Source organism: Oncorhynchus kisutch, linkage group LG24 (assembly GCF_002021735.2).
Source record: "Oncorhynchus kisutch isolate 150728-3 linkage group LG24, Okis_V2, whole genome shotgun sequence".
Taxonomy (NCBI): Eukaryota; Metazoa; Chordata; class Actinopteri; order Salmoniformes; family Salmonidae; genus Oncorhynchus; species Oncorhynchus kisutch.
In genome coordinates this window covers 41691330-41715551 of record NC_034197.2, presented here as the reverse complement: position 1 = coordinate 41715551, position 24222 = coordinate 41691330, and the positions used below count along the sequence as shown (strand labels likewise).

Genomic DNA, 24222 nt, shown 5'->3' with positions numbered 1-24222 from the left:
GAAGATGCTGGAGGAAACAGGTACAAAAGTATCTATATCCACAGTAACACGAGTCCTATATCGACATAACCTGAAAGGCCGCTCAGAAAGGAAGAAGCCACTGCTCCCAAAAATAGTTTGATAACAAGACATTTGTGGAGTGGTTGAAAAACGAGTTTTAATGACTCCAACCTTAGTGTATGTAAACTTCTGTCTTCAAAAGTATAATGTTTGACTAAAACGTAACAATTTCAAACCTGACTTACATTGGTATAGGATGATTACACATCTCTCTGCTATGTGTGGTAATACTTGGTAACAGACTTAATATAACATCACTTGGAGCTGTTTTCCTGGTGTTTTTACAGTCTTTTATGTCCAACAATTATCATTTCACACACACCAATAAAACTTGGGGGGGGCCAAATAAAACCACCTACGGGCCAAATTCGGCCCGCGGGACGCCAGTTGGGGAACACCTGCACTAGGCTATATATTCTTGGGTGTAGGACCTATATATTCATAGATTGCATTTGGATTAACTGATACAGTGTTATTTAGGTTATTCGGTCTGACATTCTTGATTTCTTGTTTCTATTTAGTTGTTTATTAGTATGTGTGTATATTTACATTTTACTGCGCCGTTGGGGAGCTTCCCGCTGCAACCGCTATAACATCTGTGTACGCGACCAATACACTTTTATTTTATTTGAGCCAGTCAACCTTGGCGCTGAGCTACCTCGTTCAGCCACTAAGGGCAGAAAAAGAGAGAGGGAATTGAATTGAGAGAGTTGGGGAGGGAGAGAGAACAGAGCACAGATAGTTAGGTGCTCGCCGGAGCGAGAGATACACAGCCACCACAGCAAAAGCAGAGCGCATCGACTGTTGTGCACTTCTTCACCGCGCAACGATTCGGAGTTAAACTCTAATTTATATCGTTGTTATATTGCTATACTTCCGATGGTAGCCTACTTTGTAACAACACAGTAAAGTTATAATCTCGGCTGTTCTTTTCTTGAACATTTCTATTAGTTTTGTCCGTTGTAGCCTAGTCGCCTATTTATCTAACGAACCGCAGAGTAGAGCGCCGGCAGGTGAAGATGGCGAGGGGACTGGTGTTGGGGACTGTATCCCCGGCGGCTGGCGGCCCTACACAACTTGCGTTGCTGCTGTTATACCCCCTAATCTGCGGCCTCTCGGCGCAGGGCCAGGAACTGCCCACCAACGGGGTGAATGGCTACAGCCTGCACCCACCTTATTTTAACCTGGCAGAAGGGACCAAAATCACAGCGACAGCGACCTGTGGAGAGGGGGACAATGGAAGGTCGATACACGATTTGTATTGCAAGCTGGTCGGGGGGCCAGTGTCAGGGGACCCGAGTCACCAGAGCCAAACCATCCAGGTAAGAACTTGAGCTACATTTTATTCAACCTGTTTTTGTTATTATAGGTTATTCTACTGGGCACAGCACCTCATTTCAACGTGGATCAATGGTGTACAACACACCCTAGCAGCCCCCGTAAGGCGGGTGGCCCCACGGCCTCTGGCGGCTCCCAAGCCAAAATAAGGTCATTCGGCCCCCACCCTTTCCCCAGATAACATAAGAACAGGTCATACACCAATTGCCAAAATGTTTAGAATTACAGGGAAATAAGCTGTAAAAATGATAAATGTTCACTCGGCCTCATGGCAAAATGTGTAGAACAGCAAGAAATGTGTTTTAAAAATTCAAAATTCTCTCAGAGAATTCCATTTGCTCTGTTAAATATACCCACTTTGCTAGCAACAGTGAATATATGTAGTTATTAAGAGAACTCTCTCAATGATCGTTGTCATGATAGCACATTGGTTGAAGTCAGTGACACATTTTAAAGCTTGGTTAAAACTCTGGATGGGAGACCAATTGAATAGCTGTAGTTAGATCAACTCTCCAGTAGGTTGTGCTACCCAGCCTGAAGTTTTTCTTTTCTTCTGAATGTGGATAATACAGATACATAATGTTGAAAATCTGATGTTGTTTCAAAGGTACAAATTCAACATATTTTATACAAGGTTTATCTGTGTTGGAAATTGGTTAGAATGAAGACATAATCCTGTTGTTGAAACAACAGTTGATTGCTTTTTTTCAAATCCAAGTTATTTTCCACGTCACAATACGTTGACAAATGATGTTGAAACAACATTGATTAAACCAGTTTGTGCCCAGTGGGATTTTGCCTGCTTGGATAAAAGAAGGCTTGTTTTTTTTAAATGAACTTAATTCCTATAACTAACTAAAAAGTTGTTAATCAATCAAAATGTATTTATAAAGCCCTTTCTACATCAGCCGATGTCACAAAGTGCTGTACAGAAACCCAGGCTAAAACCCCAAACAGCAAGCAATGCAGGTGTAGAAGCACGGTGGCTAGGAAAAACTCCCTAGAAAGGCCAGAACCTAGGAAGAAACCTAGAGAGGAACCAGGCTGTGAGGGGTGGGCCAGTCCTCTTCTGCCTGTGCCGGGTGGAGATTATAACAGAACATGGCCAAGATGTTCAAACGTTCATAGATGACCAGCATGGTCAAATAATAATAATCACAGTGGTTGTAGAGGGTGCAACAGAACAGCACCTCAGGAGTAAATGTCAGTTGGCTTTTCATAGCCAATCATTCAGAGTTAGAGACAGCAGGTGTAGTAGAGGGAGAGAGTCGAAAACAGCAGGTCTGGGACAGGTAGCACGTCTAGTGAACAGGTCAGGGTTCCATAGCTGCAGGCAGAACAGCTGAAACTGGAACAGCAGCACAACCAGGTGGACTGGGGACAGGCCAGGTAGTCCTGAGGCATGGTCCTAGGGCTCAGGTCCTCCGAGAGAGAGAGAGAGAGAATTAGAAAGAGAGAATTAGAGAGAGCATACTTAAATTCACACAGGACACCGGATAAGACAGGAGAAATACTCCAGATATAACAGACTGACCCTAGCCCCCCGACACATAAACTACTGCAGCATAAATACTGGAGGCTGAGACAGGAGGGGTTGGGAGACACTGTGGCCCCGTCTGACGATACCCCCGGACAGGGCCAAACAGGCAGGATATAACCCCACCCACTTTGACAAAGCACAGCCCCCAACACCACTGTTCGTCTTATTATTAAAAACATTTCTAGAACTTTCTTCCCCTCCTGTTTTGACATTCCTGGGGGTGAGTGACCTGTGCCGTGTGCGCTGTGAACCAAGCAACTGCTGAGTTGTTGCCTAGATATTTGTACTACTTCAGAATTTCAGTTAAACTCCTTGACGAGCAGCACCCTCCGTAGCTGAGGAACGCTCAACTTCCGTTCTCTTATATATCGAGGGGCGGAGCTGAGTTTTGATAACTGGTCGTTTGATCTGCCTAGCAACAACATTGAGTCTGTCAATACTAAAAAAATTAAAAAAATTCTGAAAATGCTTACCTTGTACCTACGTCTGTCCGATACAACTGCGGTTCTTCTGAAATTCATACTCTTAATTTAAAAAAACTTTGATCAAAAAACACTTTTTTCCTCAATTGTGTTTCTTAACTACATATGAGCTTTTGAATTGAATCTTAGTTTACATAGTATGTCAAAGCCACTACAGATGACATCTCTTAATTTGATCATCCTGTTGTTGCAGGAAATTTCCCGTACAGCAGGAAATGAAAACTTGTAATATATTCAAGTTTTTTAAAAGTATTTTAAAGTTTGTCATTTCTATTAAAAAATGTCAGACTTTGCCTCCCGGGTGGCGCAGTGGTGAAGGGGCGCTGTACTGCAGCGCCAGCTGTGCCACCAGAGACTCTGGGTTTGAGCGCCGAGGCTCTGTCGTAACCGGCCGCGACCGGGAGGTCCGTGGGGCGACGCACAATTGGCCTAGCGTCGTCCGGGTTAGGGAGGGTTTGGCCGGTAGGGATATCCTTGTCTCATCGCGCACCAGCGACTCCTGTGGCGGGCCGGGCACAGTGCGCGCTAACCAAGGTTGCCAGGTGCACGGTGTTTCCTCCGACACATTGGTGCGGCTGGCTTCCGGGTTGGATGTGTGCTGTGTTAAGAAGCAGTGCGGCTTGGTTGGGTTGTGTTTCGGAGGACGCATGACTTTCAACCTTCGTCTCTCCCAAGCCCATAAGGGAGTTGTAGCGATGAGACAAGACAGTAATTACTTACAATTGGACACCACGAAATTGGGGAGAAAAAGGGCAAAAAAAAAAAAATGTCAGACTTGATTTTCCCTAACGGAAAATGTATCAACCCCTACAAAAATGTTTTCATTAATTATAACCCACATTATAATCCTGTTGCTGAGATACGGCATCGGTACAACTCCAGGTGATCAACACACAAAAGTCGGTGGTTTTATTTAATGAAAGAGTTAAAAGTTAAAAGTATTAAAAGTAAGAATTAAAAGTATGAATTTCGGCAGCCTGTGGAAGAACCGCATAGGTACAGGACAGACGTAGGTACAGGACAGACGTAGGTACAGGACAGACATAGGTACAGGACAGACGTAGGTACAAGGTAAGCGTTTTCAGAATTTTACATTTTTTAGTATTGACTGACTCAATGTTGTTGCTAGGCAGATTACACGACCAGTTATGAAAACTCAACTCCGCCTGGATAGAAGAGAACAGTACTGAGACTTCCTCAGCTACGGGGCTGTTGTTGGATAGAAGAGAACAGTACTGAGAGTTCCTTAGCTACGGGGCTGTTGTTGGATAGAAGAGAACAGTACTGAGAGTTCCTCAGCTACGGGGCTGTTGTTGCTTTTAATTTCACGTGATGGCTTAACCACTAGATGGATTATGTAGCTATATCACTTCTAACCCCCCCCCCCCCCCCCCCATACACAAACATACACACACATACACACACACACACACACACACAAACATGCCCTCACACACACAAACATGCCCTCACACACACAAACATGCCCTCACACACACATGCCCACACACACACACACACACACACAAACATGCCCTCACACACATGCCCACACACACACACACACACACACGGACACATACACACACGGACACATACACACCTCCCCCGCTCCTCGTTCCGGTCTCCTTCATTCGTTTTTTGTCTCTGCGAGATACGTGTGTTATTGTCAACCTTTGTGTTGTCTTTAGGGTCAAACCCACCACTATGTTTAACAGACATTCATCTGGAAAGTCCACACCTGCATACTGTCCTACATGTGCTAATTAGAGTTGATTGATTTATGTTCTTCACTTTTTTTAGTTTTGTATCTATTATCTTATTTTATTCTTATTTATTGTTGTTGTTTATACACCTTGTGGGTGGGGGGGGGCAATGGTAAAAAAAAAAATGGGAGAAAACTATTTGAGGGAGTAGAAATGGGAGGAGACTATTTGAGGGAGTAAAAATGGGAGGAGACAATTTCAGGGAGTAAAAATGGGAGGAGACTATTTGAGGGAGTAAAAATGGGAGGAGACTATTTCAGGGAGTAGAAATGGGAGGAGACTATTTGAGGGAGTAAAAATGGGAGGAGACTATTTGAGGGAGTAAAAATGGGAGGAGACTATTTGAGGGAGTAAAAATGGGAGGAGACAATTTCAGGGAGTAAAAATGGGAGGAGACTATTTGAGGGAGTAAAAATGGGACTAGACTATTTCAGGGAGTAGAAATGGGAGGAGACTATTTGAGGGAGTAAAAATGGGAGGAGACTATTTGAGGGAGTAAAAATGGGAGGAGACTATTTGAGGGAGTAAAATGGGAGGAGACTATTTGAGGGAGTAAAAATGGGAGGAGACTATTTGAGGGAGTAAAATGGGAGGAGACTATTTGAGGGAAAAATGGGAGGAGACTATTTGAGGGAGTAAAATGGGAGGAGACTATTTGAGGGAGTAAAAATGGGAGGAGACTATTTGAGGGAGTAAAAATGGGAGGAGACTATTTGAGGGCGTAAAATGGGAGGAGACTATTTGAGGGAGTAAAATGGGAGGAGACTATTTGAGGGAGTAAAAATGGGAGGAGACTATTTGAGGGAGTAAAAATGGGAGGAGACTATTTGAAGGAGTAAAAATGGGAGGAGACTATTTGAGGGAGTAAAATGGGAGGAGACTATTTGAGGGAGTAAAATGGGAGGAGACTATTTGAAGGAGTAAAAATGGGAGGAGACTATTTGAGGGAGTAAAATGGGAGGAGACTATTTGAGGGAGTAAAATGGGAGTAGACTATTTGAGGGAGTAAAATGGGAGGAGACTATTTGAGGGAGTAAAATGGGAGGAGACTATTTGAAGGAGTAAAAATGGGAGGAGACTATTTGCTCTCTCACCTCTATACAACTGCTCTCTCATCTCTATACAACTGCTCTCTCATCTCTATACAACTGCTCTCTCATCTCTATACAACTGCTCTCTCATCTCTATACAACTGCTCTCTCATCTCTATACAACTGCTCTCTCATCTCTATACAACTGCTCTCTCATCTCTATACAACTGCTCTCTCATCTCTATACAACTGCTCTCTCATCTCTATACAACTGCTCTCTCATCTCTATACGACTGCTCTCTCATCTCTATACAACTGCTCTCTCATCTCTATACAACTGCTCTCTCACCTCTATACAACTGCTCTCTCTTGCTAAAACAAAAGTATGTTTACACCTATGCAGTACCTTTAGTACCTTGAGCAATAATACTAATAAACCTCTACTATAGTAAAGAAAACATTTATGACAGGTGTGTTGTAATAGAAACGAGTGGTGTCCACTGATTAAACACAGTCTTTCTACACTGTGAAGAGGGGAAAACCCAGAAATTCACAAAGTTTGTGATGAATGACAGGTTGTTTCTTCGTGCAAAATAGATTTATTTATTTAAAATCCAATTAAGCTGTTTTATTTGAGGGGTTTAAGTGAAGGCAGGTCTTTTTTTTTTACCCTTAGGACAAAGGGGAGTATATAGAATGTTAAGACTACACAAGGGTTAATTAAAAACAGCAGGTGAGCTGAGTGGGGGTCGAGAGGGGGGGTTCACTGGAATCCACCCCTCCTCACACAGAGGCACACCCTGTACAGATTACGGCCTCGGTGCTTATTGCCATGGTTTCAACATGAGATCAGCCCCTTCGTCTGTCTGACTCTCTCTCTCTCTCTCTCTCTCTCTCTCTCCCTTCCATCGCTCTCTCTCTCTCTCTTTCTCCCTCCCTAAACCCTTAAGTCACTGAACTCACTGGTCTGTGCATCCTCAGGGTAAATACCATGATACCTGCACCAGGGGTCTATTCCATGAGCTCCTGAGTGGTGCAGTGGTCTACGGCACTCAGTGCTAGAGGTGTCACTACAGTACCTGGTTAGAATCCAGGCCGGTCACAATCCGGCCATGATTGGGAGTCCCATAGGGTGGCGCACAATTAGCCTGGATTTGACCGAGTAGGCCGTCATTGTAAATAAGAATTTGTTCTTAATTGACTTGCCTGGTTAAATAAAAAAAACACCAATGTTATCATACAGAGTATACTATACTACAATATATTATATTATACTATACTACAATATATTATATTATACTATACTACAATATATTATATTATACTATACTACAATATATTATATTATACTATATTACAATATATTATATTATACTATACTACAATATATTATATTATACTATACTACAATATATTATATTATACTATACTACAATATATTATATTATACTATACTACAATATATTATATTATACTATACTACTATATATTATACTATACTACAATATATGATACTATATTAAACAATACTATGCTAAAATACAATATATTATACTATACTACAATATATTTTACTATACTAAACTACAATATACTATACTACAATATATTCTACTATATTATCCTACAATATATTATACGATACTATACTACAATATATTTTACTATAATATACTACAATATATTATACTATATAACAGTGTACTATACCATACTATACTATACTAGAATATATTGTACTATACTAGAATATATTATACTAACCAATATTATACTATACTACAATATATTATATTATACTGCAATATATTATACTATACTACAATATATTATATTATACTAAACTACAATATATTATACTATACAATATTATACTATACTATACTACAATATATTATACTATACTATATTATACTATACTACAATATATTATACTATATTATACTGTACTAAAATGAATTATACTATACTATATTATACTATACTACAATATATTATACTGTACTATATTATACGATACTATACTACAATATATTATACTATACTACAATATATTATACTATACTATATTATACGATACTACAATGTATTATACTATACCAAAATATTTTATACTGCATTATACTATACTATACTACTATATATTATACTATACTATATTGTACTATACTATACAAAACTACAATATATTATACTATACTATATTATATGGTACTATATTATATGGTACTATACTATTTTAAACTATACTATACTATTCTAAACTACAATATACTATACTATAATGTATTACACTATACTACAGTGTATTACACTATACTATATTGTACTATACTATATTATATGGTACTATACTATACTATCTACCCTGATGAAGACAGCTTGGCTGTCCAAACGTTGGTAATTAAATTTTTGCATCTGAGCTCCTAGAGGTGTGTGGCTCTCTTTTATTTTATTTTCAAGTTTTCTACTCCGCTAGCCAGCACCTCGTCTTAATAGGTGTTCTACTCCGCTAGCCAGCACCTCGTCTTAATAGGTGTTCTACTCCGTTAGCCAGCACCTCGTCTTAATAGGTGTTCTACTCCGCTAGCCAGCACCTCGTCTTAATAGGTGTTCTACTCCGCTAGCCAGCACCTCGTCTAAACAGGTGTTCTACTCCGCTAGCCAGCACCTCGTCTAAACAGGTGTTCTACTCCGCTAGCCAGCACCTCGTCTAAACAGGTGTTCTACTCCGCTAGCCAGCACCTCGTCTTAATAGGTGTTCTACTCCGCTAGCCAGCACCTCGTCTAAACAGGTGTTCTACTCCGCTAGCCAGCACCTCGTCTTAACAGGTGTTCTACTCCGCTAGCCAGCACCTCGTCTTAACAGGTGTTCTACTCCGCTAGCCAGCACCTCGTCTTAATAGGTGTTCTACTCCGCTAGCCAGCACCTCGTCTTAACAGGTGTTCTACTCCGTTAGCCAGCACCTCGTCTTAATAGGTGTTCTACTCCGTTAGCCAGCACCTCATCTAAACAGGTGTTCTACTCCGTTAGCCAGCACCTCGTCTAACAGGTGTTCTACTCCGCTAGCCAGCACCTCGTCTTAATAGGTGTTCTACTCCGCTAGCCAGCACCTCGTCTAAACAGGTGTTCTACTCCGTTAGCCAGCACCTCGTCTAAACAGGTGTTCTACTCCGTTAGCCAGCACCTCGTCTTAACAGGTGTTCTACTCCGTTAGCCAGCACCTCGTCTAAACAGGTGTTCTACTCCGTTAGCCAGCACCTCGTCTAAACAGGTGTTCTACTCCGTTAGCCAGCACCTCGTCTAAACAGGTGTTCTACTCCGTTAGCCAGCACCTCGTCTTAACAGGTGTTCTACTCCGCTAGCCAGCACCTCGTCTTAATAGGTGTTCTACTCCGTTAGCCAGCACCTCGTCTTAATAGGTGTTCTACTCCGCTAGCCAGCACCTCGTCTTAACAAGTGTTCTACTCCGCTAGCCAGCACCTCGTCTTAACAGGTGTTCTACTCCGCTAGCCAGCACCTCGTCTTAACAGGTGTTCTACTCCGCTAGCCAGCACCTCGTCTTAATAGGTGTTCTACTCCGCTAGCCAGCACCTCGTCTTAACAGGTGTTCTACTCCGCTAGCCAGCACCTCGTCTTAATAGGTGTTCTACTCCGTTAGCCAGCACCTCGTCTAAACAGGTGTTCTACTCCGTTAGCCAGCACCTCGTCTAAACAGGTGTTCTACTCCGCTAGCCAGCACCTCGTCTTAATAGGTGTTCTACTCCGCTAGCCAGCACCTCGTCTAAACAGGTGTTCTACTCCGTTAGCCAGCACCTCGTCTAAACAGGTGTTCTACTCCGTTAGCCAGCACCTCGTCTAAACAGGTGTTCTACTCCGTTAGCCAGCACCTCGTCTAAACAGGTGTTCTACTCCGTTAGCCAGCACCTCGTCTAAACAGGTGTTCTACTCCGTTAGCCAGCACCTCGTCTAAACAGGTGTTCTACTCCGTTAGCCAGCACCTCGTCTTAACAGGTGTTCTACTCCGCTAGCCAGCACCTCGTCTTAATAGGTGTTCTACTCCGTTAGCCAGCACCTCGTCTTAATAGGTGTTCTACTCCGCTAGCCAGCACCTCGTCTTAACAAGTGTTCTACTCCGCTAGCCAGCACCTCGTCTTAACAGGTGTTCTACTCCGCTAGCCAGCACCTCGTCTTAACATGTGTTCTACTCCGCTAGCCAGCACCTCGTCTTAATAGGTGTTCTACTCCGTTAGCCAGCACCTCGTCTTAACATGTGTTCTACTCCGCTAGCCAGCACCTCGTCTTAACAGGTGTTCTACTCCGCTAGCCAGCACCTCGTCTTAACAGGTGTTCTACTCCGTTAGCCAGCACCTCGTCTTAATAGGTGTTCTACTCCGTTAGCCAGCACCTCGTCTAAACAGGTGTTCTACTCCGCTAGCCAGCACCTCGTCTTAATAGGTGTTCTACTCCGCTAGCCAGCACCTCGTCTTAATAGGTGTTCTACTCCGTTAGCCAGCACCTCGTCTTAACAGGTGTTCTACTCCGTTAGCCAGCACCTCGTCTTAATAGGTGTTCTACTCCGCTAGCCAGCACCTCGTCTTAGTAGGTGTTCTACTCCGCTAGCCAGCACCTCGTCTAAACAGGTGTTCTACTCCGCTAGCCAGCACCTCGTCTTAATAGGTGTTCTACTCCGCTAGCCAGCACCTCGTCTAAACAGGTGTTCTACTCCGCTAGCCAGCACCTCGTCTTAACAGGTGTTCTACTCCGCTAGCCAGCACCTCGTCTTAACAGGTGTTCTACTCCGCTAGCCAGCACCTCGTCTTAATAGGTGTTCTACTCCGCTAGCCAGCACCTCGTCTAAACAGGTGTTCTACTCCGCTAGCCAGCACCTCGTCTTAATAGGTGTTCTACTCCGTTAGCCAGCACCTCGTCTAAACAGGTGTTCTACTCCGTTAGCCAGCACCTCGTCTAAACAGGTGTTCTACTCCGTTAGCCAGCACCTCGTCTAAACAGGTGTTCTACTCCGCTAGCCAGCACCTCGTCTTAATAGGTGTTCTACTCCGCTAGCCAGCACCTCGTCTTAATAGGTGTTCTACTCCGTTAGCCAGCACCTCGTCTTAATAGGTGTTCTACTCCGCTAGCCAGCACCTCGTCTTAACAAGTGTTCTACTCCGCTAGCCAGCACCTCGTCTTAACAGGTGTTCTACTCCGCTAGCCAGCACCTCGTCTTAACATGTGTTCTACTCCGCTAGCCAGCACCTCGTCTTAATAGGTGTTCTACTCCGTTAGCCAGCACCTCGTCTTAACATGTGTTCTACTCCGCTAGCCAGCACCTCGTCTTAACAGGTGTTCTACTCCGCTAGCCAGCACCTCGTCTTAACAGGTGTTCTACTCCGTTAGCCAGCACCTCGTCTTAATAGGTGTTCTACTCCGTTAGCCAGCACCTCGTCTAAACAGGTGTTCTACTCCGCTAGCCAGCACCTCGTCTTAATAGGTGTTCTACTCCGCTAGCCAGCACCTCGTCTTAATAGGTGTTCTACTCCGCTAGCCAGCACCTCGTCTTAACAGGTGTTCTACTCCGTTAGCCAGCACCTCGTCTTAATAGGTGTTCTACTCCGCTAGCCAGCACCTCGTCTTAGTAGGTGTTCTACTCCGCTAGCCAGCACCTCGTCTAAACAGGTGTTCTACTCCGCTAGCCAGCACCTCGTCTTAATAGGTGTTCTACTCCGCTAGCCAGCACCTCGTCTAAACAGGTGTTCTACTCCGCTAGCCAGCACCTCGTCTTAACAGGTGTTCTACTCCGCTAGCCAGCACCTCGTCTTAACAGGTGTTCTACTCCGCTAGCCAGCACCTCGTCTTAATAGGTGTTCTACTCCGCTAGCCAGCACCTCGTCTAAACAGGTGTTCTACTCCGTTAGCCAGCACCTCGTCTAAACAGGTGTTCTACTCCGTTAGCCAGCACCTCGTCTAAACAGGTGTTCTACTCCGTTAGCCAGCACCTCGTCTAAACAGGTGTTCTACTCCGCTAGCCAGCACCTCGTCTTAATAGGTGTTCTACTCCGCTAGCCAGCACCTCGTCTAAACAGGTGTTCTACTCCGTTAGCCAGCACCTCGTCTAAACAGGTGTTCTACTCCGTTAGCCAGCACCTCGTCTAAACAGGTGTTCTACTCCGTTAGCCAGCACCTCGTCTAAACAGGTGTTCTACTCCGTTAGCCAGCACCTCGTCTAAACAGGTGTTCTACTCCGTTAGCCAGCACCTCGTCTTAACAGGTGTTCTACTCCGCTAGCCAGCACCTCGTCTTAATAGGTGTTCTACTCCGTTAGCCAGCACCTCGTCTTAATAGGTGTTCTACTCCGCTAGCCAGCACCTCGTCTTAACAAATGTTCTACTCCGCTAGCCAGCACCTCGTCTTAACAGGTGTTCTACTCCGCTAGCCAGCACCTCGTCTTAACATGTGTTCTACTCCGCTAGCCAGCACCTCGTCTTAATAGGTGTTCTACTCCGTTAGCCAGCACCTCGTCTTAACATGTGTTCTACTCCGCTAGCCAGCACCTCGTCTTAACAGGTGTTCTACTCCGCTAGCCAGCACCTCGTCTTAACAGGTGTTCTACTCCGTTAGCCAGCACCTCGTCTTAATAGGTGTTCTACTCCGTTAGCCAGCACCTCGTCTAAACAGGTGTTCTACTCCGCTAGCCAGCACCTCGTCTTAATAGGTGTTCTACTCCGCTAGCCAGCACCTCGTCTTAATAGGTGTTCTACTCCGTTAGCCAGCACCTCGTCTTAACAGGTGTTCTACTCCGTTAGCCAGCACCTCGTCTTAATAGGTGTTCTACTCCGCTAGCCAGCACCTCGTCTTAACAGGTGTTCTACTCCGCTAGCCAGCACCTCGTCTTAACATGTGTTCTACTCCGCTAGCCAGCACCTCGTCTTAATAGGTGTTCTACTCCGTTAGCCAGCACCTCGTCTTAACATGTGTTCTACTCCGCTAGCCAGCACCTCGTCTTAACAGGTGTTCTACTCCGCTAGCCAGCACCTCGTCTTAACAGGTGTTCTACTCCGTTAGCCAGCACCTCGTCTTAATAGGTGTTCTACTCCGTTAGCCAGCACCTCGTCTAAACAGGTGTTCTACTCCGCTAGCCAGCACCTCGTCTTAATAGGTGTTCTACTCCGCTAGCCAGCACCTCGTCTTAATAGGTGTTCTACTCCGTTAGCCAGCACCTCGTCTTAACAGGTGTTCTACTCCGTTAGCCAGCACCTCGTCTTAATAGGTGTTCTACTCTGCTAGCCAGCACCTCGTCTTAACAGGTGTTCTACTCCGCTAGCCAGCACCTCGTCTTAACATGTGTTCTACTCCGCTAGCCAGCACCTCGTCTTAATAGGTGTTCTACTCCGTTAGCCAGCACCTCGTCTTAACATGTGTTCTACTCCGCTAGCCAGCACCTCGTCTTAACAGGTGTTCTACTCCGCTAGCCAGCACCTCGTCTTAACAGGTGTTCTACTCCGTTAGCCAGCACCTCGTCTTAATAGGTGTTCTACTCCGTTAGCCAGCACCTCGTCTAAACAGGTGTTCTACTCCGCTAGCCAGCACCTCGTCTTAATAGGTGTTCTACTCCGCTAGCCAGCACCTCGTCTTAATAGGTGTTCTACTCCGTTAGCCAGCACCTCGTCTTAACAGGTGTTCTACTCCGTTAGCCAGCACCTCGTCTTAATAGGTGTTCTACTCCGCTAGCCAGCACCTCGTCTTAACATGTGTGCGTTTCTTTTTCTTCTAGACTATACTATCTATAACATACTATTTGTTGTGTTCCTCAGGGTCAGTACTGTGATACGTGCGCCATAGGGGACAGTGACAGAGCCCATCCCATCTCCAATGCCATCGACGGGACAGAGCGGTGGTGGCAGAGCCCTCCTCTCTCCCGCAGTACAGAGTTCAACCAGGTCAACGTTACCCTGGACCTGGGACAGGTAGGACTTTATACTTTGCATGTATACACACACACACACACACACACACACACACACACACACACACACACACACACACACACACACAGACACACACACAGACACACACACACACAGACACAGACACACACACATACACAGACACACACACAGACACAGACACACACACACACACACACACACACACACACACACACACACACACACACACACACACAGAGACAAAGACACACACAGACACACACACACACACACACACACACACAGAGACAAAGACACACACAGACACACACACACACAAACTGTTTGAATCATGTCTGTGAGTATAACAGAACTTATGTAGCAGCAAAACCCTGAGGACAAACCGTTCAGGATTTTTTTGTTTTTTTGCCTCTCTCTGTTCCCTGACATGTTATTGCCAAGCGATATTTCTTAGGAACCTGTTTTCAGTTCCTACCGCTTCCACTGGATGTCACCAGTCTTTGGAATTTGGTTGAGGTTATTCCTTTGTGCAATGAAGAAGTACGGCCAACTCGGAACTGGGGACACTTTTGTGAGTTGCACAAGACGTGAAAAGTGGCGCTGGTTTGTTTTCTTTCCTGTATTGAACACAGATATCTTCAATTTGATCGATTATTAACGTTTAAAAATACCTAAAGTTGTATTACAAAAGTAGTTTTGGGGGGGGGGGGAGCAGGGGGGGGGTTTAACATCAGGCTGGGAAATGTTAGTTTTGTTGAGGTGAATGTTCATCGTCATTAGTCTGGTTGGTTCTTCTATTAGCAGGGCTGATCACAACATTTTGTTAGCATGTTGTGTAGCATCGTGGATTATTTTGCCTGCAGCTACTCCGAAAAGCCAGTGACGTGTCTGATTATCAATCGATGAGATGTTTCACAAAACAAAAACAAAAAGTCTAAGCATATCATTTTGCTATTGATTCGAGCGCGTCTAGGAAACTCCAAAAGGCCACGGATGTTTTTGAAATATGAACACGAAACTCCCATCCTTTTGAAAATATAGATTGTTCATATTTTCTGTGCGTATCTGGATGAATGACAGTCCCAATTGAACACCCTACGCCTGCCCCCTACTAGTATCTAGGTCCAGACGTAGCTCATAGCAGGAAGGGCTCCCAGGTGGTACAACAGGTATCATTTCTAGGTCAGATGTAGAGTTATGACCCACTGGTGCAACAGGTGTTGATTCACTCAGTCTCTTTATGTCTCTGTCTCTCCTCTTAGACACACACACGCACATGCACACGCAGACGCACGCACACACACACACACACTTTATGTCTCTGTCTCTCCTCTTAGACACACACACACACGCACACACACACACACACACACACACACACTTTATGTCTCTGTCTCTCCTCTTAGACACACACACACACACACGCACACACACACTCACACTCACACACATACACTGGGACACACACACACACACTGGGACACACACACACCCTGAGGGACACACACACACACACACACACACTGGGTCACACACACACCCTGAGGGACACACACACACACACATACACTGGGACACACACACATCCTGAGGGACACACACACACACACACACACATACACTGGGACACACACACACACACACACACTGGGTCACACACACACACTGGGACACACTTCTCCCATCCCCCCAGCTCCACATCTGTCCTGTCTCTCTCATGTCTGTGTGTTTTCACTGTAAGGTAATGTTGGACTGTACCACCTGTCACCTGATACAGCAGACAGAGTTCCCATTGGACAAAAACGGGTTGAATCACCGTTGTTTCCACCAATCAATGTGGAAAACTGATTGGATTTGCAAAGTGGGAGAAGAGCAGAGAGAGAGGAGCAGAGAGAGAGGAGCAGAGAGAGAGGGAGAAGAGCAGAGAGAGAGGAGCAGAGGGAGAGGAGCAGAGAGAGAGGAGCAGAGAGAGGAGCAGAGAGAGAGGGAGAAGAGCAGAGAGAGAGGAGCAGAGAGAGGAGCAGAGAGAGAGGGAGAAGAGCAGAGAGAGGAGCAGAGAGAGGAGCAGAGGGAGAAGAGCAGAGAGAGGAGCAGAGAGAGGAGCAGAGAGACAGGAGCAGAGAGAGAGGAGCAGAGAGAGGAGCAGAGAGAGGAGCAGAGAGAGGAGCAGAGGGAGAAGAGCAGAGAGAGAGGAGCAGAGAGAGGAGCAGAGAGAGGAGCAGAGAGACAGGAGCAGAGAGAGAGGAGCAGAGAGAGGAGCAGAGAGAGGAGCAGAGAGAGGAGCAGAGAGAGAGGCATTGAGAGAGGAGCAGAGGGAGAGGAGCAGAGGGAGAGGCGCAGAGGGAGAGGCGCAGAGGGAGAGGAGCAGAGAGAGGAGCAGAGAGAGGAGCAGGGAGAGGAGCAGAGAGAGGAGCAGAGAGAGGAGCAGAGAGAGGAGCAGAGAGAGAGGAGCAGAGAGAGAGGAGCAGAGAGAGAGGAGCAGAGAGAGGAGCAGAGAGAGAGGAGCAGAGAGAGAGGAGCAGAGAGAGGAGCAGAGAGAGGAGCAGAGAGAGAGGAGCAGAGAGAGAGGAGCAGAGAGAGAGGAGCAGAGAGAGAGGAGCAGAGAGAGAGGAGCAGAGAGAGAGGCATTGAGAGAGGAGCAGAGAGAGGAGCAGAGAGAGAGGAGCAGAGAGAGGAGCAGAGAGGAGCAGAGAGAGAGGAGCAGAGAGAGGAGCAGAGAGAGGAGCAGAGAGAGAGGGAGAGGAGCAGAGAGACAGGAGCAGAGAGACAGGAGCAGAGAGAGGAGCAGAGACAGAAGAGCAGAGAGAGAGGAGCAGAGGGAGAGGAGCAGAGAGAGAGGAGCAGAGAGACAGGAGCAGAGACAGGAGCAGAGAGAGGAGCAGAGAGAGGAGCAGAGAGAGAGGAGCAGAGGGAGAGGAGCAGAGGGAGAGGAGCAGAGGGAGAGGAGCAGAGACAGGAGCAGAGGGAGAGGAGCAGAGGGAGAGGATCAGAGGGAGAGGATCAGAGGGAGAGGATCAGAGAGAGGAGCAGAGAGAGAGGAGCAGAGAGAGGAGCAGAGAGAGAGGAGCAGAGAGAGAGGAGCAGAGAGAGAGGAGCAGAGAGAGAGGAGCACACACATGGACACACAGGACTGGGGCGGTGATTAAACCAGCGTTGTTGAGTCTTGGTGTCGCTCATCATTTCACCGTTCTGACGTTATTTATGTTAATGTCCCGGTGGCTGTTTCTGTTTGCCGGTGTTGTTGAGTAAAGACAAGGTCTCGCTACGCTCTGCAACAACACTGTAATCATTACATCGCTGTAATCAATAGGCTGGTTCTCTCTGATTGCAGATTAACATTAAAATTGATCACAACTCGAATGAAGTGTTAGAAACAGTAACAACAGGATCCATTCAGTCATATCTTTTCACAGTCTGACGGTGTCCACTCTGTATCATAGTCCACTCTGTATCATAGTCCACTCTGTCTCATTGTCCACTTTGTCTCATTGTCCACCTTGTCTCATTGTCCACTTTGTCTCATTGTCCACTCTGTCTCATTGTCCACTTTGTCTCATTGTCCACTTTGTCTCATTGTCCACTCTGTCTCATTGTCCACTTTGTCTCATTGTCCACTTTGTCTCATTGTCCACTTTGTCTCATTGTCCACTCTGTCTCATTAAACCATCTCTAATCTGTTCAAAAAACCCTTCTAAAGAGTCTTTGATGTGTTCTTCTCCTTTCAACACCCTCAACTGTTTTAGTCTAGTCGCTTTTCTCGTTTCAATGGTCGCCGCGGTGCCACGCATTGAGATGGTGTCCCTCTCAGAGCTTTGCATTCTGCTGAGACAGACGGTGTCCCTCTCAGAGCATTGTATTCTGCTGAGACAGACGGTGTCCCTCTCAGAGCATTGCATTCTGCTGAGACAGACGGTGTCCCTCTCAGAGCATTGCATTCTGCTGAGACAGACGGTGTCCCTCTCAGAGCATTGCATTCTGCTGAGACAGACGGTGTCCCTCTCAGAGCATTGCATTCTGCTGAGACAGACGGTGTCCTTCTCAGAGCATTGTATTCTGCTGAGACAGACGGTGTCCCTCTCTAGGCTGTCTCTCTTCCGTCCCTCAAATGCAGGAATGAAGGTGGGCTAGGAGGAAGGGGCTTGGTGCCTGTCGAGTGCAGGCGGGTGTGTGCGCGTGCGAGTTTGTGTGTGCGGTTGAGTGTGTCAGTGATTATTTGTTGAGTTAGAAGCACCCACGTGAGAGACAGGTCAAGCGAGACAGGGAAAGAGAGAGAGACAGGGAGAGAGAGAGACAGGTCAAGTGAGACAGGGCAAGAGAGAGACAAGAAGAGAGAGACAGGGAGAGAGAGACAGGTCAAGCGAGACAGGGCAAGAGAGAGACAAGAAGAGAGAGAGACAGGTCAAGTGAGAGGGCAAGAGAGAGACAGGGAGAGAAAGACAGAGAGAGAGAGGGAGAGATAAAGGTAGAGAGAAAAGGAGAGAGAGAGACAGGGAGAGAGAGGACAGCAACACATGAGAGAAGAAAAAGATAATGACTTGACACATTGGAAAGAATTAACAAAAAAACTGAGCAAACTAGAATACTATTTGTCCCTAAACAGAGAGAACACAGTGGCAGAATACCTGACCACTGTGACTGACCCAAACTTAAGGAAAGCTTTGACTATGTACAGACTCAGTGAGCATAGCCTTGCTATTGAGAAAGGCCGCCGTAGGCAGACATGGTTCTCAAGAGAAGACAGGCTATGTGCTCACTGCCCACAAAATGAGGTGGAAACTGAGCTGCACTTCCTAACCTCCTGCCCAATGTATGACCATATTAGAGAGACATATTTCCCTCAGATTACACAGATCCACAAAGAATTAGAAAACAAACCTGATTTGGATAAACTCTCATATCTACTGGGTAAAATATCACAGTGTGCCATCACAGCAGCAAGATGTGTGACCAGTGAAGAACAAACACCATTTATGTTTATTTATTTTCCCTTTTGTACTTTAAGTATTTGTATATAATTATGTAAATAGACATAATATAACATGTGTAATGTCTTTATTCTTTTGGAACTTCTGTGAGTGTAACGTTTACTGTTAATATTGATTGTTTATGCCACTTTTGTTTATTTTTGACTTCACTTGCTTTGGCAATGTAAACATATCTTTCCCATGCCAGTAAAGACCTTGAATTGAATTTAGAGAGAGAGAGACAGGGAGAGAGAGACAGGTAGAGAAAGACGGGGAAAGAGAGACAGAGACAGACAGAGAGAGACAGAGAGAGACAGAGAGACACAGAGAGACAGAGAGAGAGACAGGTAGAGAAAGACAGGGAGAGAGAGCCAGAGAGAGAGAGAGAGACAGAGAGACGGACAGAGAGACACAGAGAGAGAGACAGGTAGAGAAAGACAGGGATAGAGAGCCAGAGAGCAGAGAGAGAGACAGAGAGACGGACAGAGAGAGACAGAGAGACACAGAGAGAGAGAGACAGGTAGAGAAAGACAGGGAGAGAGAGACAGAGAGAGCAGAGAGAGACAGGTAGAGAAAGACAGGGAGAGAGAGTCAGAGAGCCAGAGACAGAGAGAGCAGAGAGAGAGACAGGTAGAGAAAGACAGGGAGAGAGAGTCAGGTAGAGAAAGACAGGGAGAGAGAGTCAGAGAGCCAGAGACAGAGAGAGCAGAGAGAGAGACAGGTAGAGAAAGACAGGGAGAGAGAGCCAGAGAGAGCCAGAGAGCAGAGAGAGAGAGAGACATGTTGACCCCCCAGAGGATAAGAAAGACATTGGAATGTTAATTCACCTGATTTGTGTCCCAACCTGTGAAGGTACTTACCTAACTCTAACTGCCCAGGGACCACAGTTAAATGACCTCTCTCTTCCTTACCTAACTCTAACTGCCCAGGGACCACAGTTAAATTACCTCTCTCTTCCTTACCTAACTCTAACTGCCCAGGGACCACAGATAAATGACCTCTCTCTTCCTTACCTAACTCTAACTGCCCAGGGACCACAGTTAAATGACCTCTCTCTTCCTTACCTAACTCTAACTGCCCAGGGACCACAGATAAATGACCTCTCTCTTCCTTACCTAACTCTAACTGCCCAGGGACCACAGTTAAATTACCTCTCTCTTCCTTACCTAACTCTAACTGCCCAGGGACCACAGATAAATGACCTCTCTCTTCCTTACCTAACTCTAACTGCCCAGGGACCACAGATAAATGACCTCTCTCTTCCTTACCTAACTCTAACTGCCCAGGGACCACAGTTAAATTACCTCTCTCTTCCTTACCTAACTCTAACTGCCCAGGGACCACAGTTAAGTTTAAAATTCAAAACGTTAAAAAAATTCTCTGATCGTATTTTTTTTTTGTATATAATGTTTCGGCCATCGCTTCCTGTGACCGAAAAGTGCTTCTAGACATCAGAGCAGCGATCACTAACCTCAATTTGGTAGAAGAGTTCTACATCAACTAGTCCGCGGTGCAGGACACACCGATCACTAGGCCCTAATCCCCGAGGCTCAGGAAGAGAAAGAGACACGTCCTTAAGAGAAGCAGTCACCCTGAGAAAACTACATCGGCAAATAGATAAACCACCTCTACCTTCCATTCTATTGGCGAGCGTACAATCACTGGAGAATAAACTGGACGAGCTCCGTTGAAGACTGTCCTATCAGCGGGACCTGAAGTACTGGAATATTCCGTGTTTCTCTGAGTCGTTGCTGAACAAGGACATGGATAATATACAGTCCATCGAGCAGTTTTTTCTTCTGCATCGGCAGAACGGCAGCGACGGGGAAGCTCAATGGGGAAGCTCAATGGGGAGGTCCCTGTCTCTCTGTTAAGAGCTGACAGGAAGTCTCAAGGTTCTAGAATACCTCACAAGGTTCTAGAATACCTCAAGGTTCTAGAATACCTCAAGGTTCTAGAATACCTCAAGGTTCTGCTCTCCAGAGGCTCCTCTCCTGGTGGCCAGTGATTTCAGTTTGACCTATTTTCTACCTGCATGTCATCTGGGCAACTAGAGGTGACAAAACTCTAGAGCCCCTTTACTCCACACAAAGAAATGCATACAAAGCTCTCCCTCGTCCACTACGCCGTTTCTGAAGCTCGTCGGATGTGGTAGGTCTTGCAAACTATCACAAATGATGAAAGAAAACCCTACCGTGAGCTGCCCAGTGACGCAAGCCTACCAGGAGAGCTAAATGCCTTCTATGTTCGCTTCAAGGCAAACAACACTGAACCATGTATAAAGCCATGTTATTACCTTGTACCCCTACACATGGACTCAGTACTGGTACCCTGTGTATAAAGCCATGTTATTGCCTCGTACCCCTACACATTTACAATTCTACACATTTTGACATGTCTTATGTGCGTTCATGTGATACCTGAGCAGTGTTGACATATCAAAATATCACTCGTGAGTAATATATTACTTCTATGAGTAACGGAGTTATTTAACGAGTTTCTGTGTTTAAATACTGAAATACTATTTTGCAGTTACTTAAGTAGCCAGTCTGTTCCTTTCAGAATCACATCTCTACCTGTTTGTTATATTCAGTATTTTAAAGCCTCGTCTCCTGCTACCAGAATTCTGTCTGTAGCTGCCTAAGGCTGCAGTTCTGAACCTCCTGTTCCCTTGTGTCTATTTAGTTTACCCTCCCTTCACATTTATGACTGTCAATCGTAAACGATCGGCCTATTCTTCAAGTTTTACTGGTAAAACGTCCATTGCAGCATCTCTATGCCAACCATCTGATCTCTGTTTCATTCAAATCTGCATTTAAATCTTTTGGAATTAGGCTATGTAGTTTACAGTGTTGTTGGGAATTATGTAGAATACAGTGTTATTATATATATGTATATACAGTGCCTTGCGAAAGTATTCGGCACCCTTGAACTTTGCGACCTTTTGACACATTTCAGGCTTCAAACATAAAGATATAAAACTGTATTTTTTTGTGAAGAATGAACAACAAGTGGGACACAATCATGAAGTGGAACGACATTTATTGGATATTTCAAACTTTTTTAACAAATCAAAAACTGAAAAATTGGGCGTGCAAAATTATTCAGCCCCCTTAAGTTAATACTTTGTAGCGCCACCTTCTGCTGCGATTACAGCTGTAAGTCGCTTGGGGTATGTCTCTCAGTTTTGCACATCGAGAGACTGAAATTTTCCCCATTCCTCCTTGCAAAACAGCTCGAGCTCAGTGAGGTTGGATGGAGAGCATTTGTGAACAGCAGTTTTCAGTTCTTTCCACAGATTCTCGATTGGATTCAGGTCTGGACTTTGACTTGGCCATTCTAACACCTGGATATGTTTATTTTCGAACCATTCCATTGTAGATTTTGCTTTATGTTTTGGATCATTGTCTTGTTGGAAGACAAATCTCCGTCCCAGTCTCAGGTCTTTTGCAGACTCCATCAGGTTTTCTTCCAGAATGGTCCTGTATTTGGCTCCATCCATCTTCCCATCAATTTTAACCATCTTCCCTGTCCCTGCTGAAGAAAAGCAGGCCCAAACCGTGATGCTGCCACCACCATGTTTGACAGTGGGGATGTTGTGTTCAGGGTGATGAGCTGTGTTGCTTTTACTCCAAACATAACGTTTTGCATTGTTGACAAAAAGTTAAATTTTGGTTTCATCTGACCAGAGCACCTTCTTCCACCTGTTTGGTGTGTCTCCCAGGTGGCTTGTGGCAAACTTTAAACGACACTTTTTATGGATATCTTTAAGAAATGGCTTTCTTCTTGCCACTCTTCCATAAAGGCCAGACTTGTGCAATATACGACTGATTGTTGTCCTATGGACAGAGTCTCCCACCTCAGCTGTAGATCTCTGCAGTTCATCCAGAGTGATCATGGGCCTCTTGGCTGCATCTCTGATCAGTCTTCTCCTTGTATGAGCTGAAAGTTTAGAGGGACGGCCAGGTCTTGGTAGATTTGCTGTGGTCTGATACTCCTTCCATTTCAATATTATCGCTTGCACAGTGCTCTTTGGGATGTTTAAAGCTTGGGAAATCTTTTTGTATCCAAATCCGGCCTTAAACTTCTTCACAACAGTATCTCGGACCTGCCTGGTGTGTTCCTTGTTCTTCATGATGCTCTCTGCACTTTTAACGGACCTCTGAGACTATCACAGTGCAGGTGCATTTATACGGAGACTTGATTACACACAGGTGGATTGTATTTATCATCATTAGTCATTTACGTCAACATTGGATCATTCAGAGATCCTCACTGAACTTCTGGAGAGAGTTTGCTGCACTGAAAGTAAAGGGGCTGAATAATTTTGCACGCCCAATTTTTCAGCACTGTAAATATGTAGGCTGCCTGTTGATTGGTTGATCCAGAGCATCTATGGCACAGATCGACTCTCTGTAACATATTTGGTCATTGTGGTACTTCCTGGTAGCCTAGTGGTTAGAGCGTTGGTATCCCCCTTTCCCTTTCTGTTGTACAACTGACTAGGTATCCCCCTTTCTGTTGTACAACTGACTAGGTACCCCCCTTTCTGTTGTACAACTGACTAGGTATCCCCCTTTCTGTTGTACAACTGACTAGGTATCCCCCTTTCTGTTGTACAACTGACTAGGTACCCCCCTTTCCCTTTCTGTTGTACAACTGACTAGGTATCCCTCTTTCCTTTCTGTTGTACAACTGACTAGGTATCCCCCTTTCCTTTCTGTTGGACAACTGACTAGATATCCCCCTTTCCCTTTCTGTTGTACAACTGACTAGGTATCCCCCTTTCTGTTGTACAACTGACTAGGTACCCCCCCTTTCCCTTTCTGTTGGACAACTGACTAGGTATCCCCCCTTTCTGTTGTACAACTGACTAGGTATCCCCCCTTTCTGTTGTACAACTGACTAGGTATCCCCCTTTCCTTTCTGTTGGACAACTGACTAGATATCCCCCTTTCCCTTTCTGTTGTACAACTGACTAGGTATCCCCCTTTCTGTTGTACAACTGACTAGGTACCCCCCTTTCCCTTTCTGTTGGACAACTGACTATGTATCCCCCCTTTCTGTTGTACAACTGACTAGGTATCCCCC

At 45.4% G+C, this 24222-nt stretch overlaps 1 protein-coding gene across 1 annotated transcript in view; it reads left to right on the top strand.

The window, feature by feature from the left end:
- The first annotated feature begins 824 nt into the window (after nucleotides 1-824).
- The window catches only part of LOC109881165 (laminin subunit alpha-5-like), a 272787-nt gene continuing 249389 nt past the window's right edge, over nucleotides 825-24222 (top strand). The window contains 2 exon segments of the mRNA XM_031803671.1: nucleotides 825-1382; nucleotides 14033-14185. Of these exon segments, the coding sequence (XP_031659531.1) occupies nucleotides 1080-1382; nucleotides 14033-14185 (456 nt within the window). The 5' untranslated portion in view covers nucleotides 825-1079.